At 36.5% G+C, this 16,722-nt stretch overlaps 1 protein-coding gene across 3 annotated transcripts in view; it reads right to left on the reverse strand.

Annotated features, from left to right (window-relative positions):
- Positions 1-16,457, reverse strand: part of LOC114275342 (G-type lectin S-receptor-like serine/threonine-protein kinase CES101) — a 52,751-nt gene extending 36,294 nt beyond the window's left edge. Inside the window, exons 1-3 of one of the 3 annotated variants that reach the window (XM_028217359.2) lie at positions 15,068-16,457; positions 14,318-14,428; positions 13,747-14,210 (exon numbers count right to left, since the gene is read on the reverse strand). In XM_028217359.2, the coding sequence (XP_028073160.2) occupies positions 14,361-14,428; positions 15,068-16,253 (1,254 nt within the window). In that variant the 5' untranslated portion in view covers positions 16,254-16,457 and the 3' untranslated portion in view covers positions 13,747-14,210; positions 14,318-14,360. Of the gene's footprint in view, positions 1-8,466; positions 8,712-13,746; positions 14,211-14,317; positions 14,429-15,067 lie in introns of those variants that run through there. The other 2 variants (XM_028217361.2, XM_082895773.1) reach the window with 2 other exon arrangements.
- Between the last annotated feature and the right edge of the window lie 265 nt (positions 16,458-16,722).

Consider the following 16,722-nt stretch of genomic DNA (forward strand, 5'->3'; position numbering starts at 1 on the left):
TATGCCAGACCTACAGAATGATGACCGAACAATAGCTCTCACCAAAGAATTCAAGAAAATGAAACCACCACAGTTTCATGGAGGATTGGATCCATTGAAGGCAGAGGCTTGGGTCCTTGGGATAGAAAAATTGTTTGAGGTATTTCCTTGTCAAGAAACACAGAAGGTATTACTAGCCACTTTTACACTGGAAGACGAAGCGAGAAGGTGGTGAATGTTAATGCTTGAGGATCATAAAGACATTGGCTGGGCATGATTTCTGGAAATTTTCTACGACAACTACTTTCCACAATGTGTCCGCAACTGGAAAGTGTCGGAGTTTATGAAACTCAAACAAAATAACATGACAGTAGTCGAGCATGAAGCCAAGTTTACTGAATTGGCCAGATTTGCAACACATATTGTAGACATCGACTATAAGAAGGCAAGGCACTTTGAAGGAGGCCTTCGAGACGATATCTTAGACAAGGTGAATGTGTTAAAGCTAGAAACTTATATTGATGTATTAGATCGGGCCATAATATCAGAAGCTAATATAGCCAGACAGACCGAATCATCAACTAACTGGAAAAGCAGTACAAGACAAGGCTTCTTCTCAAAGAAGAGATTATCAAAGAAACAGAATACGGGCTCCTCAAGTACTTCTAATTCTTCTCGAGATACATCTCCAATATGCAATATTTGTAGTAAAAGGCATCGCAGAGTTTGTTACCGTGTGTCAGGAGCCTGCTTTAAATGTGGTAAAACGGGGCATATGGCCAGAGATTGTAATCGGAACAGTAGGAAGTTAGCTGCTAGCTCAGCTGCGTCAATCCCAAAATTGGGAAATACTACAAGGCCTATTACTATTGGAAATACTGTGAGGCAAGGGAGAGTCTTTGTTCTTGTTCCGGGTGATACACGGAACACAGAAGCCGTTGTCTCAGGTACTATCTCTATATGCAATCAGGATGCTTTTGTATTAATCGACTCCGAATCAACACGCTCTTTTGTAACTTATGCATTTGCATCTATATTGAATAGACCGTTAGAATCATTGCCATACTTGTTATGTGTGTCTACTCCATCTGGAGAATCTGTATTGTGTACATCTGTATGTCGATTTTGTGATATGCATATTGGGAATGTTACCTTTTATGTAAATTTATTACCCTTGGACTTTAGACATTTTGATGTAATTTTGGGCATAGATTGGCTAACTAAATACTGTGCCACCATTGATTGTGTAATGAAACGGATTATATTTAAACCACCGAGGGAGGAAGAAATTGTGTTCATGGGTAACGGGGTAGTGCCTCCACCTTATTTGATATCTGCAATGAAAGCATGTAAATTGATCAGGAAGGGATGCCAGGGTTATTTGTGTTGTGTGCTATCTGAACAATCTGTGAATGTTGAATTGAATAGTATCCCTATTGTTTGTGAGTTTCCAGATGTATTCCCAGATGAATTGCAGGTGAATAGTTGACAGGGAAATAGAGTTTACCGTTGAAGTCGTGCCAAGCACTCAACCTATTTCCAAAACTCCCTACAAAATGGCTACTACTGAAATGAAAGAACTGAAAGAATAGTTACAAGACTTACTGGACAAGGGGTTTATTCGACCAAGTACTTCACCATGGGGTGCACCAGTACTATTTGTGAAAAAGAATGATGGAACCTTACGCCTTTGTATTGATTATCGTGAATTGAACAAGGTAACGATAAAGAATAAATACCCCTTACCCCGTATTGATGACTTGTTTGATCAGTTGCAGGGATCACAAGTATTTTCTAAAATTGATTTGAGATCCGGGTACCACCAGTTGAAGGTAAAGGCAGAAGATGTAGAGAAAACAGCATTTAGAACGAGATATGGTCATTATGAATTCCTTGTTATGCCATTTGGAGTGACTAATGCCCCCGCAGTATTTATGGATCTTATGAACCAAATTTTTAAACCTTACCTCGATGAATTTGTTGTAGTATTAATTGATGATATTCTGATATATTCGAAGAATAGACCTGGACATGAACAACATTTGAGAATCGTTTTGCAAACACTTAGAGAAAAGAAACTATTTTCCAAACTAAAGAAATGTGAATTTTGGTTGGATGAAGTCATTTTCTTAGGGCATGTTATCAGCAAGGAAGGGATTTCAGTAGACCCACAGAAGATAGAGGCAATTGTGAATTGGCCCACTCCAACGAATGTAACAGAAGTTCGCAGTTTCATGGGCTTAGTGGGGTACTATAGAAGATTTGTTAAGGATTTTTCAAAAATAGCTGTACCACTTACTCAACTGACACGCAATGGGCAACCATTTGAATGGAATGACAAAAGAGAATCTGCCTTTCATGAACTGAAAATGAGACTAACCACTGCGCCAGTATTTACATTGCCCACAGGTACGAAAAACTTTGTGATTTTCAGTGATGCATCTTATAAAGGTTTGGGTTGTGTATTAATGCAAAATGGAAGGGTGATCGCCTACGCCTCTCGGCAATTGAGGCCACATGAGAAGAATTACCCAACACACGACCTGGAATTGGCCGCAGTTGTATTTGCTTTGAAAATTTGGCGGCATTACTTGTATGGGGTGAAATGCGAAGTCTACACGGATCACAAAATTTTGAAGTATTTCTTTACGCAAAAGGAGCTGAATATGCGACAAAGGAGATAGCTTGAAATAATAAAAGACTATGATCTTCAGATTCAACATCACCCCAGGAAAGTTAATACAGTTGCTGATGCCTTGAGCAGAAAATCAACAGGGAATTTAGCTTGCTTTCTTACTGAACAGAAAGAAATCTTGCTAGATCTCGAGAGAACCGGGATTAAAGTTGTGTTACACGAACAAGCTGGGTTAACAGCCTTCATTTCAGCTGAACCGGCAACAGTTACTGAAATCAAGCAAAGGCAAAAAAAGGATGAGTTCCTCAAGAAGATAATTGATGAGTTTGAGGCAAACCCGAAATCAGAATTCAGCATTGATGGTGAAGTGTTGAAGATTCAAAATCGAATGTGTGTTCCAAACATTTCTGAATTAAGAAAGAGAATCTTAGATGAAGCCCACAAATCAGTGTTTGCTATGCATCCGGGTAATAGCAAAATGTATCAGGACTTGAAACAAAGCTATTGGTGGCCCAAAATGAAGAAAGAAATTGCAGAGTATGTGTCCAAGTGCCTTAAGTGTCAGCAAGTTAAAGCTGAACACCGAAAGCCAGGCGGTCTACTTCAACCTCTCCCTATTCCAGAATGGAAGTTGGAACATGTAAACATGGATTTCGTTGTTGATCTACCTTGAATTCCTTGAGGTATGGATTCTATTTGGGTTGTAGTTGATAGACTGACTAAATCTGCACATTTTCTACCTGTTAGAACTACATTTGATGCTTATAGACTGGCTGCTATATATGTTGATGAGATTGTTCGCCTACATGGGGTTCCGATGTCCATTGTCTCGAATAGAGATCCGAAATTTGTATCTAGATTGTGGAAAAGTTTGCAAAGAGCTATGGGAACAGAATTGAGGTTTAATACCACATTCCACCTACAGATAGACGGGCAATCAGAACGGACAATACAGACCTTGGAAAATATGCTAAGAATGTGTGTTTTGGATTTTCATGGGAGTTAGGAAGATTATTTGCCACTAGCAGAGTTTGCATACAATAACAGCTTCCACTCCAACACCGATATGGCACCCTACGAAGCTTTGTACGGTAGAAAGTGTAGATCACCAATTTGTTGGACAGAGGTCAGAGATAGGGCCTTACTTGGGCCTGAACTTGTGCAAGACACTTCTGAGAAGATCAAAATTATTCAACAAAGGCTCAAGACGGCTCAGAGTCGACAGAAGAACTATGTAGACTTTCAAAGAAGGCCTCTTAAATACAAGGTTGCTGATCATGTATTTATTCGGGTGATTCCGATGAAAGGCTAGCTGAGATTTGGTAAGAAAGGTAAATTGTCACCCCGTTACATTGGGCCATTTCAAATTCTGGAAAGACTTAGTCCAGTTACTTATATGATTGCTTTGCCGTCGGGATTCGAACAAATGCATAATGTGTTTCATGTATCAATATTGAAAGATTATCTTCGAGATCCGTTTCATGTGATTGATTACCATCGGATAACTCTCGATGAAAATATGGAATACGAAGAATGGCCAGAACGAATCATTGACCGGCAAGTGAAACAGTTGAGAAATAAGTCCATCCCAATGGTGAAGATAGAGTGGAAAGAACACTATGGGAAGGACGCCACGTAGGAAAAAGAGGATGAGATGCAACTACGTTACCCGCACTTGTTTACGAATGGAGGTAAAATAAGTTTGGAGGACCAAACTTCCTAAAGAGGAGAAGATTGGGATAACCCTGTCCCATGTTATGCTAATTAATCTTAATTATGATTGTGATTATATGTTCAATATGATTTTTAGTGGTAATTATGTGATTATTCATGTGTTTGAAACTATATATGTTCACCGTAGGAAAATATGTCCAACTTACTGCGATAATTTGAAAATTGAAGACCGTAGAGGTTTCAGAAACTGAAATTGACTGTATTATCGTGATTGGCATGATTTTTAGAGCCTATGGTCAAATTTAATTGAAAACTGATTCGGAACGAATTAATTAGTTTAAACTGATTGAATTAAGCACCATTACTTAGCCCTAATCAAATTTGATCAGGCAAGCTTACATAAGGGCCTAATTACGCTAATATTCATTTTACTTTGAGCTCAAAAATCTGAAATAAACACTCTAGAGAGAGAGTGAGCCGATTGTAGAGAGAGAGGGAGCACCAAATTGGGGATTTGAACTAATAGCTTGAAATTGAGGAGGTTAATTCAAAGAGCTAGCTAGAATTTGGGAGATTTGAACACCTATGTGAGTAAATGAACTCCATTTCATGAGTTTAAGTTCATCCTTGCATGAATTCTAACTTGTTATGTGACTAAGAACAAGAATTAAGTTGAATTTGATGAATTTGAAGTCAATGTACACATGCATGTAAGAAATTGCCATGAATTTGTATATTTGAGCATGAAACATGTGGTTCATGTTAATTTGAGAGTCCTTTACTACATGCATGAGAGAATTATCATGATATGAAACTCAATTCTAAGGATTATGTTGTAATTAGAAGTTGATTATTGAAACATGAAGAATATGATACCAAATCATACATGCATGCATAATTTTGATGAACTCCATAATTTTGAGCATCATTTGTGCTATTTGAAGAAGGATTGGAGTCAATAATTGACATGCATAAATGATTCATGAAGGTATGAAGTTTGTATGAAGTTTGAATGCAAGAGCTTTAACCATACCAAGAAAAATGTTAAATGATTTGAGAATTAGATCATGGTTTTGGTCAATTGGTCTCAAATAACCCATATTCTCATACCATGCATTGACCTTCCATGTTTTTGTACTAAAAACACGAGCTTTGAGCTTTGGGCTTTTGAATACTAAGTTTGAGCTTCAAATGCAATTCTGGAAATTTCAGAATTCAGCATGTCCGCTTGAGCAGGGAAAGCACCGCTTGAGTGTGAAATGTTAACTCCCAGAATTTTTGCAGACAATGATGTTCGCTCAAGCGGGAGGAGTTACGCTCAAGCACCCAGTCACATGTTTTGACTCTCAGCTCGAGAGTCCAAAGTTACGCTTGAGCGCAAAAATGAGGTAACCAGTACTGTTACAGACCTAAGGGTCCGCTCGAGCGGCCAAGTCTGCGCTCAAGCAGAGAGCCCTGTTTCTGAAATTTTGAAAAGTGGTTTTGTGACTTGTTTTCCGTTCTCTTTCATTTCTAGGCACTATTAGGCATGCAGTGAACATTATAAATGAGTTAAAAGGATAAGAAAGAAGCCTAAGAAGAATGTATAAATTAAGAACAGATTGAATCGCTTGTGACCCATTATGTTTATGAAATGTGTAGGGTCAAGCACAAGGGCAAATCATTCGGCAAATCACTGTGAGTAATACCTTATTAAAGATAGGTTCAAGTACGTTATTTTCCAAATGTTACTTCTGTATGAGCCTTATGGATTGGTATTTTGAATTGTGGATGAATCAGTCTTTTGCATAATATAAGATTAATCGAATACGAATATGATCATGATCACGGATATGTGACACACATAAACACGAATACGGAAATGAATTGGGCCTAAGGCAGTTTGACATAAACGAATTGGGCCAAAAGCCGTTTGACATGAATGATTGGGCCAAAGGCCATTTGACATTTGACGTGAATGATTAGGCCAAAGGCCGTCTGACATGAATGATTGGGCCAAAGGCCGTCTCACATGAATGATTGGGCCAAAGACCATTGATATGTATGATTGGGCCAAAGGCCATCTGACATGAATGAATGGGCTAAATGTCGTTTGACACGAACCAGTTGGGCCCAAGGCCATTTGAAAATGACGAATTGGGCCTAAGGCCATTTGATACATTTGGGCCTGAGGCCGTTTGATGTATTGGATAGAATCATGAATGGGCCTAAGGTCGTTTGGTATGGCTGCTACAAATTTCACTCATGTACTCCTTTATTTTGATATTATTCACTGGGCTATCGCTCACTCTCATTCATGTGTGTGTAGGTGAGCAAAGAGATATCCAAACCCAGCCCCAGTGAAAGACATGAGAGGAATCAAGTTTTTATGGAGTCAGCCCGAACGTCTCACGAATGAGACTCTACGTTGTTTCTTCTACTTTTGATGTCCCTTTTGTTATTATGATGAATATGTTGGATCACCATGTATATAGGCTTTTTGTTAAGCTAACAATATGTTTGAAAGGTCTTGGACACATAAACTGGTAATCTTACTATACGTGTGAGTTATTATGGAATGTTTGTTTTACCATGTAAACATAGCTCGTTGGACAAAATTTTCAAGTCTGCTTTCGTTTTGGCCCCCTTATTCTATTGAAAACAAGTTTGATCAGGTTTGAGGGCGTAGGTAATCCCTTGATTACTGGCCGGTTATGACCTTAATCCATAGGGGCGGGTTCGGGTCATGACACTCAACCTTGTCAAGTCTGTCACAGGTACTTCAGGCTCTGTTTGAAAAAACTGGGCATGAAGCACTTCCTCCATTTGTTGCCAAGTTTGAATAAAACCAAGTGTAAGGTTTTTGTGTCATACAAAGGTTGCCATAGTTAAAGAGTTTGGAAAGAGTCTCAATTTCATGTAATCATTATTGGTAAATTCACCACATTGGCTTGTAATCTGGCAATGTGTTCAACAGTTGTCTGGTTTCCATTCCCATAGAAAAGGGCAAAGTCTGATATCTTATACCGCCTTGGGTAATCATGTAACCTATCTACCCATTTTGGGTAAGACTTTCTGTAAATAGGGGTCTGGACCACCCGGGCCATAGGTCTATAAATTTCTCTATCAATGTCATCGATTTGGTCTCTACGTACAACATTCTGTGCTGGCTGGGCCCCTGTTGAAGGAGCAAACATAGGGTTTGGAGGAACTCCCTGTGCTTGAGGCCTTCTTGGTCCATATAAAGGCACATTTGGGATTGGTTGTCCCTAGGGAATGAGAATGGACAGCCCCTGTTATGCTGGTTGATGTTAAGGATATGACTACCCCCTTGGGGAAGGCAGTTGTCCCACAAAAGGTGCTGCGAAGGGAACTACTGAAGGAGGAACATGTGTTGTTTCTCTTCCAACAGCAAGAATTCCTTCTAACCCCTCGGGTGTAAGTTCAAACACAAGATTAGTGAACATCCGTGTGCCAGGCATGGGTTCAAACACAGGACTTGAAAACACTCGAATGTCATTTCCTTGTGTCGGCCCAGACCCACCAATGTGTATGTTTTCGCTGGTAGGCAACGGTATGTTCTGACTTATCAGTGGTCTAGGAGGAGCTTCGTACCATGATTGAGGCACAGGTGATGGTCTCTCATGGTTTTGATTATTAGTTTGACCACTAGTTTGCCTATTATTTTGCATAGGCTGTTTATCTCGAGCTAATCTCTGCTAAAATAAGTTTATGTTCTCTTCAGCCAATCTTATGAAAGGTGGTTGATAAGAGCTCATTCAATCCAAAAATGATGTTGCCCATCTTTCCATTGTATACATTAATTGTTGTCCCATAACATCAACTAATCCATCCCATGGATTCATTGGTTGGGTAGATAGAACAATTAAAGGTCCAGTTTCATGGCCCTGTCCAACATTTTGGACATGTGCTGCATGTCCTGAAGTGCTGGTCTCTTCGACCACTTCTGCAGGATCACTTGAAGAAGGAACATTCATGGGATGTGTCACGCCCCAAAATTTGGACAATTAAATATTAAATTAGAACTAAACCCCAATCAGTATTCCATCATCCAAATCCTAGGGATGAAACAAAATCTAAACGTTCTCGTCCCATAAGGTTTAAGTAAATTTTCATGCTCAAAAGAGTACAAGAGATTAAAAAAAGGAACAAAATGCCAACCAAACTATCCACCATAGATTCATAACTATCAAATACCTCCAACATTAAAGTAACAATAAATGGTCAAAACAAATTAAATAATGTAAAATTACAAACCATGCCAAATTATCAAAATACTAAGGTCATAAAAAAATAATAAATACATAAACTAATATCAACTCTAAGCTCAAGAAAACAAAAGAAGTCCAAGTAACATATCTAACAACTGTAGTTATTTCTCGTCACCACCATAGTCCCAACTAATCCTGCAAAGAAAGCTCGGCTACACTCAAATAGAACGCACCCGAGTTGCCAAAAGACAAAACGGGTCAATATAGAAGTATGCTGGTATGGGTACAAATATTTGACACCCACGTGTCCACCAGACACAAATAAAAGTACATTTAATTCTTGTTACGAGACAAGACAAGTAGTTTCACCCGCACTGAAACGAAGGGGTAGTTTCTCAAGATACGGTGGCATTTCTTACCTGTACACAACTAAATATAAATTGAGTATAGAATAAACAAAATAAACATAAAACTATGTTGGGTCAACCCTGCAAAAAAAGTTAGTAAGGCCAACCATTCTGCAAAAAAAAATAAAGTTAATATAATTTAATCATAAGTAAATTGTCAAAGCAGTATAAAAATGCATTGTTTCATACTTAAATCATTTGAATTGACCAAAACTCAAAGAATCAAAGTTGTACATAATCAAATTTTCTAAAATGCTATGCGGACGAATTTAGTAAAATCTGAACAGGTTGAGAGAAAAACTTAATAGAAGATCCTAAACAAAATTCGATCAAAAAATCTGGAACTGAAAAAGAAAAGAAACTGCCCTAACATGATTTTTTTCGAAAAAGTTCAAAACACAAAAAGTGTTCAGAATAATGTTTTACTTCAGTTTTCGCAAAATCAATAAAAATGAGCTCGTTTCGTGGGTTAAAACAGTCTCTAAAATCAGTATTGCCAAAATGAATAAAACCTACTATAACCAAGATCATCCAATTACAAGTTTTAATTGATCTTTTTAGTAAAAAATTAAAACACAAAAGTTGTCTAGAATTACGTATACATGCCTCCACCCAAATTTCATAATTTATCAAGGTCATTTACTATTTTCAAGATGTACAAATCGAAACAATGCAAACAATACCAACAAGTTCATATTTAATTCTTTGTACCTTAACTCCACCACTTCGGTCCTTTACTTCCGGTCTACACATATATCCCATGTGCCTCTCGTATACCTAACACCGCTCCGAAGCCAAACTTGCACGGGGATATCGTCCTGAGTTTGACCCACACTCTCCAGATGGTTAGTACATAGGTACACGCGTAAATCAAAGCACTCGTCGACTCCTGAGAACGAGGTAACAATATATATATACACAATCCCTCATCTACTCATGAAAATAAACATAACAATGCCAAGTCTAAGGCATTCAAATTAATTTCATAATCCTCACCCTTTTTTTTATATATATATATACACTCTTTCTCGCCAACACTCAAATAAAACAACAATCCATGGAGTCATGGTGGAGTATAAGGAATTTATCTATAGGTTTCCAATTTATTTTAATTTCATATATACATAAGTGTGATTACAACCACAAAATAAATATATATAAAAAAAACCCTAAACATTGCATACACAACTAACTAAAATAATTGAAATCAATCTATCAACTACATGCAAATACAAAATCAAACCAACATCAAATAAATAAATAAAAACAACGAATTAAACATAAATCAACAAAAGTGGGTTTTGCACTCACAATTATTTTTGCAGATCAAAAAAATATTTGAAGAACTAATAGAGCCACCAAAACAAAACCCTAACCCTTTTTTTTCTCCCATTTCCTCTTTCTTCCCCCCTCTCTCTCTCTCTCTCTCTCTTTCTCTCTCTCTCTCTCAGTTGCTGCTAAGTTGGCAATTCTTTCACACACTATTATGATTACAACCTAAAAGTATATTTTAAACCTAAGTCTAAATATATAATAACCTAATTTCCTATTATATTATATTATACAAATAAATCATAAATATGACATATATAAATATAAATATCTTATATAAAATCTATATCAATAATTCTTTTTTTTTTATTTAGAATATATAAATATAAATATTCAGATTAATTATATATTATTAACTAACATATTAAATTAACTAACTATCACATTAAATTCTCATGTAACTATACAATTAATGAAGTCTCAAAATAAAATAAAGTAATAATAAATAAATGATGACTTACGAAAAATCTGGGTCATTGCAGGATGTGATATTGCATTATCCTCTAGGGTATGCGTGTCTAAATCTCCTTCTATACCTTCTTCGAGGCGCTCATTTTCTCCTTGCCTCCTACGTCTAGCCATTATAACATGTCCTACTAGCTGTGCTAAAAATATATGTTGGCTTTTTTAGTTTTTGAAGGTTAGAAACGTAATTAGAGTGTGCCAACGAGGATCAATTAGTCCTTACAAAGATAGTAAATGCCAACTAATTAATCAACCGATTACTTCGAAGTTTTTTTTAGCCTCAATGAAGAGGACTTTTACTGATGACTTGTTTTAAGAGAAAATTTAGAAGACCGGTCATAAAAGTAAAAGAAAAAGGAAGAAATAGTGTCAGATATCAAATTTCATTAAGTAAACAAGAGTTTACAATTGTACCTTCGCATTTTTACAGCTTCGAAGGGGGTTACAGCAACAGAATAACTTAGAGTTACTTCTAAGAATTTGAAATGCAGTGCAGGAAAGTAAAAGACTGGAAATAATGGACTGGAAAATGTAAAGTAAATAAACTGCTTCCTAGATCTAGTTCTCGGTCCGTAAATATAGCCATAAATGGCTATTTATAGGAAAAGACGTCCAGCAATAACTACCCAATAACCACCTAAAACTACCTACTCTTCCACCTTCATTCCCATAATGCCACATTTCCCTCCATGTCTTCCACTAAGTCTCTTTGTTTATCATATTCTTCACATGTACTTTAACTTGTTCCACCTTGTCTTCCATGTTCCACCATGCAAGACCACTAACTTTGTAACTTTATAACTTCTGTTAACTCCTGATTGATCAAGAAAATGTCACGTGTCCTGCAATAATAATAATATTACTATTTATGGTGTCAACATTACCCCCCATGACTCTTTAAAAATTATGTTTATTTGAATTTTTAAAGAGTCGAACCAAGCACATAACTGATATGAGTAATAAAGTGTTTCAAATACCAGCACCAACGAAGTGCTTCGAAGGGACACTACACTGAAGGCATGTGCTTCGAATTCAATATGAGTGCTTTAATGTGATCAATTTGAATCAAGAAGCACCAATTTGATTTGGCCACAATACATACCAATCATGTTTGGTATGCGTCATGAGTGGAAGCTTTGTACTTTCTTAGGTGGCAAGTTCAATATTTTAACGTGAGACACCAATTTGTAATCAATGAATGCATACACTCACTATGTATGGTGTCCAAAAATCATGGTTAATACTTCAATGAAATGGCAACACTACTATGTTTATTATAAAATCCCTCTTCGAAGCTCTTTTGGAATCCTTCAAAGCTTCTCTAGCACCCTTTGAAGCTTACTAGAAGGTTCATTATAAAGAAAGACATATTAAAGCCTCCTTGGAGCTACTTCGAAGCTAATTCAGAATGCTCAGAAGCCACTCTGAAACGATTCGAAGTTTACCGCCATGTAAATGTAGTAAATGTCTCAATTGATAGTAGCCAATATGATAACAAAAAATTATGAGACTTCTCGAATTCCTGAATAGTTGTAATTCAAAGGATGAAAGTCATCCTCTAAAGGTATTACTAGAGGGCCAAAATCATCATTCGAAGGTCGAAGGTGCCAACAAATGACTAATTACATCCTTCGAAATACTCGGCAAAGCTTTGAAGGTTCACAACCACCATTATTTTTTTTCTTCAAAACTGTTGTTGATGCAAGATGGAGTGCTTCAAAGCTAAAAAATTATGGCAAAAAGGGCTTTCGAAGCACACACGTTGACCAACAACAAAGCCAAAATGTCTAATGCATATCAAAGACTAGCTTTTGGTCAAGAATGATGGTTTTCACATTGCATGATAGAAAACAACAAACATGTGAACTCATTGTGTTTTCTATAGAGCTTCTTCTTCCTTGGCCAACTGTAAATTTGTATTGGCCACTATTTCATATATAACCATGAAAACAGCCAGGACCATTATTATTGGTCATTTCCATGCTTCACATTGTGAAAATGTATAAAAAAAACTCAACAAATATATTTTCTAGACTTTGATATTTTGTTAATCGTTTTCATCAAAATTAAATTTTGATGTGAACCACAAATCCAAAATGGATTTTGAACAATGAAGATAGTGGTATATGGTGGTTTTGGAAATTCAAATATTTTGAGATTTTCCACATTATCAAAAATTTTAAATCCACTAATCGTGAGTTGCTCATCATTTTTAACCAAACTTGGTTTAAAAACATGCTCCCTAACAAGCTTTTCATGACTAGGCTCTCTACAAATGAATGTATGAACCCCCCGAGCCATATATGGAATATCATTCTTAGCCATGTTTGACTCAAGAACATGCTCTTTCATTATGTTAATTTCATAATTTGGCTCTTTAAAAGCGAGCTCTTGAATTCCCCGAGCCATTGATGAAATTATTTTTTTCACCAATTTCAGCCATAAAAGACTTGAAAACATTTTGTAAAACCCCACAAAATTCAATCATTAAAGACTTGACAAAAAGGGTTGATAACTCATGTCTCCATTGGTAAATTTTCATATCAAGTTGATGAATTACTCCAATTAAATAGTGTATTTTTTCTTCTACCAAATAATATGGTAATAAAGAAACAACTTGGAAATTTTCTTCATCAAGAAAATGGATCTCTTTTTGAAGATCCAAAATTTTTCTTTCACGCCAATATATTTCATATTGACAAATTTGAATGGCAAAATTCAATTAGTTTGTCATTTCTTCTTCTATGCCTTCTTCAAGGCGCTCATTTTCTCCTTGTCGTCTACGTCTAACCATTGTAATGGTGGTCCAGCTAGGGGTGCTAAAAATATATGTTGACATTTTTGGCTTTCAAAGGTTAGAAATATAATTAGAGCGTGCCAGCAAAGATCAATAAGTTCTTATAAAGATAGTAAATGCCAACCAATTAATCAGACGATTGTTTCAAAGTTCTTTTTAGCCTCAATGAAGAGGACATTTACCGGTGGCTTGTTTTAGGAGAAAATTCATAAGACTGATCACAGAAGTAAAAGAAAGAGAAAGAAATAGTATCAGAAATCAAATTTCATTAAGTAAACAAGAGTTTACAATTGTACCTTCGCACTTTTACAACTTCAAAAGGGGTTATAGCAATAGACTTACTTAAAAATACTCCTAGGAATTTGAAATGCAGTGCAAGAAAGTACAAAACTAGAAATAAAGGACTGGAAAATATAAAAAAAAATAAACTGATTTCTGGATCTGGTTCTGGGTCCGTAAATATAGCCATCAATGGCTATTTATAAGAAAAAAAAACTTCTAACAATAACTACCTAATAACCACCTAAAACTACCTACTCTTCCACCTTCATTCTCACAATGCCACATATCCCTCCATGTCTTCCACTAAGTCACTTTGTCCATCATATTGCTTTAACTTCTTCCACCTTGTCTTCCATGTTCCACCATGCAAGACCACTAACTCTGTAACTTTTCTTAACTCCTGATTGACCAAAAAAGTGCCACTTGTCCTGCAATAATAATAATAGTAATAATAATATACTATTTATGGTGTCAACAATATTCATCATACATAAACGATCACTAGGCTAATGTATCTACTGTAAGACATTTATACCTTCTAATCTATGCTTTCTCATACTTAGGTAGCCAAAGATGCCCTAAATGAGCACAAACAGAGAAATAGCCAGTGCAATGACTATCCATATCGACGTTTTTGCCGCACTTGCTGCACAAAAATCATTACTAAAATTATCAGTAACCACTTCTTGTATCACACAATTGTTGCTATGCCACAACTAGTATGCTATTTGAATTATCACAATCCAATGCTTATCCCAATTTTGTTAAAATAAATCCCCTGTATTTTTTGCCACCTTTCCATGCTTTGGATGGCTTGCAATTAGGATTTACAGTAGGCTAGTTATCATTGAGCAGCAGTTATCCACTGCCCTGCTTGAGTCACAAAGGTATATATGAGTGCTTAATAGAGCGCAATCACTAGGCAACTTAAAGACAAGCTTAAATTAGTACTATACTCAGCCCAACCAACCAAGATTGTACCAAATTGTACATTGTATTATCAACAACAAAAAGAAGTATTTTCACCTTAATGCCAGGGATGAAGCATGGATTCTAAAGCACTATAATTTCCATCCGGAACAGGGGTGTGGTTTCTCAGTTCATATGTATGCCTTGTCTAAAGTTGTCAAATTGGTTTATGCAAATTCAGCTTAACAGAATGCATCTACAAAAATTCTCAAACATATCACTGCTATCTAATAATGGGATCATATTAAATTGACATTTTTCTATGATCATGACCAGATGCAGATCAAATCACAAATGACAATAGAGATACACTTACCTTTAGATGAATTTCCTCGAACCAGCACGTATATGGGCACGGTAATGTTATCTTGTTGATACTCCAACTTTCCGGTCCAAGTTATACAACCTGTTCCATTGCTATTGACATTAAAACCAACACAATCGCAATTGTTCCAGCACCTTTGCGCACAATCACTAATGCTTAGGCTTGAATTATCATCATAATCACTGCGAGCATTGATGGGTAAAAAACTTGCCCTCTTCTGCAGAAACGTATCATCACTGCTTCGGCACTTGGGCAACTCTGAAATCACACACCCATTAGCCTCATTAACTGATTGATACCCATAACAAAAATTAAGCGGTCCAAGCAAAAGACGATTAGGACCCTCATAAATTTCCCCATCTGATTCCAACTTCAACATCCAAAAACTTCCATTTAAACCACTGAAAGTGAAGTACTTCTCATCATTATTGGATATATAATTGAGGAAGCAATAGTCTTGAGACTGAGGACCATTCAACATTAACATGTTTGGAAAAGTTTGAGTTTGATTTTCCAGATTCCCGCTAGTCCAATAAGGCTGTCCTCGCCGATAAATTACCAATTGTCCGGACTCTTGGTTTGGTTCCCAATTCATAGTGAAGATTCCAGAAGCAGGGAAAGAAGCACTGAACCAGGAAGTGAGAGACCAGTTGTTCCCAGTTGCAAGGTTAAAGCCTAGTTTCATACCGGGCAAAAGCGTGTCTGTAGGGTTATCAAAGCTCTCCCACAAACGTCGATCGCCATTTTCATGATCGGTGAGAACAAAATTGCCGGAATCTTCGAGGGTGGCGGTTGCGTTGCGGGTGATTTGATCCGAAAGGTTCAGAACAGTGTTCCCTCCGCTGGTGATTTGGAGAATTCCGGTGGCGTTGTCAATGGTGAGAACACTGGAATTGCTTAATAAAGTGGTGTTTCTATTCGCAACCCAAACTCTGTTGAATTGATCGTCGTTGGTGTACCAAATGCCCAAATAAGTGTAATTGGTTTGTGGAATAGTGAAGAACCCTAATGTGAAATTCCCACCTTGGGAGACGAGAGAGTCGGTGGAATTAAGCTGATCGCCATGTCTGAGGGTGCTGACTCCTGCAACAAGAGACGAATCAAATCCACCAATGAAGAACAAAGTGAAGACGAGAAAGAAGATTGGATTCGTATACAGTCCTTCCTTGGTAGCCATAGCCAATTTGTGAACAAGTTTCGCTATAATGGAGATTAGCTGATGAGTTGGGTTTTAACAGATGGCTAGTAAAAGGTGGTGTCGTGTCGCGTTATACAAAAATTTCTTCGAGATTAGCCAATTTATATTTATGATTAGTAAAAGGTGGTGTCGTGGTATACAAAAATTTCTTCAACTTTGCGGACCTTACTTCTCAGCTGGTCACACTTAGATGTAGTGGTAGCCATCTCAAATCTTTTATCAAATTATGGTGTGATTGTCGGATATTTAATAAAAAAAATTAATATTTCTTTTATTTTAAAATAATAATCAGTATATTTAGTTTTTGTTTTTAAAAAATTAAATTTTTTTATTTTTTTGTAATTTTTTATTTTTAGTGAATATTTTTTAAATCTTAAACATTTTTTTTTTATTTTTTTAGATGTATTTTACTTAGATATATGTAAAAAATAAAATATTTGTGAAAAAA

The sequence above is a fragment of the Camellia sinensis genome, chromosome 11, assembly GCF_055761805.1.
Source record: "Camellia sinensis isolate YWXY chromosome 11, ASM5576180v1, whole genome shotgun sequence".
In the NCBI taxonomy this organism is placed as follows: Eukaryota; Viridiplantae; Streptophyta; class Magnoliopsida; order Ericales; family Theaceae; genus Camellia; species Camellia sinensis.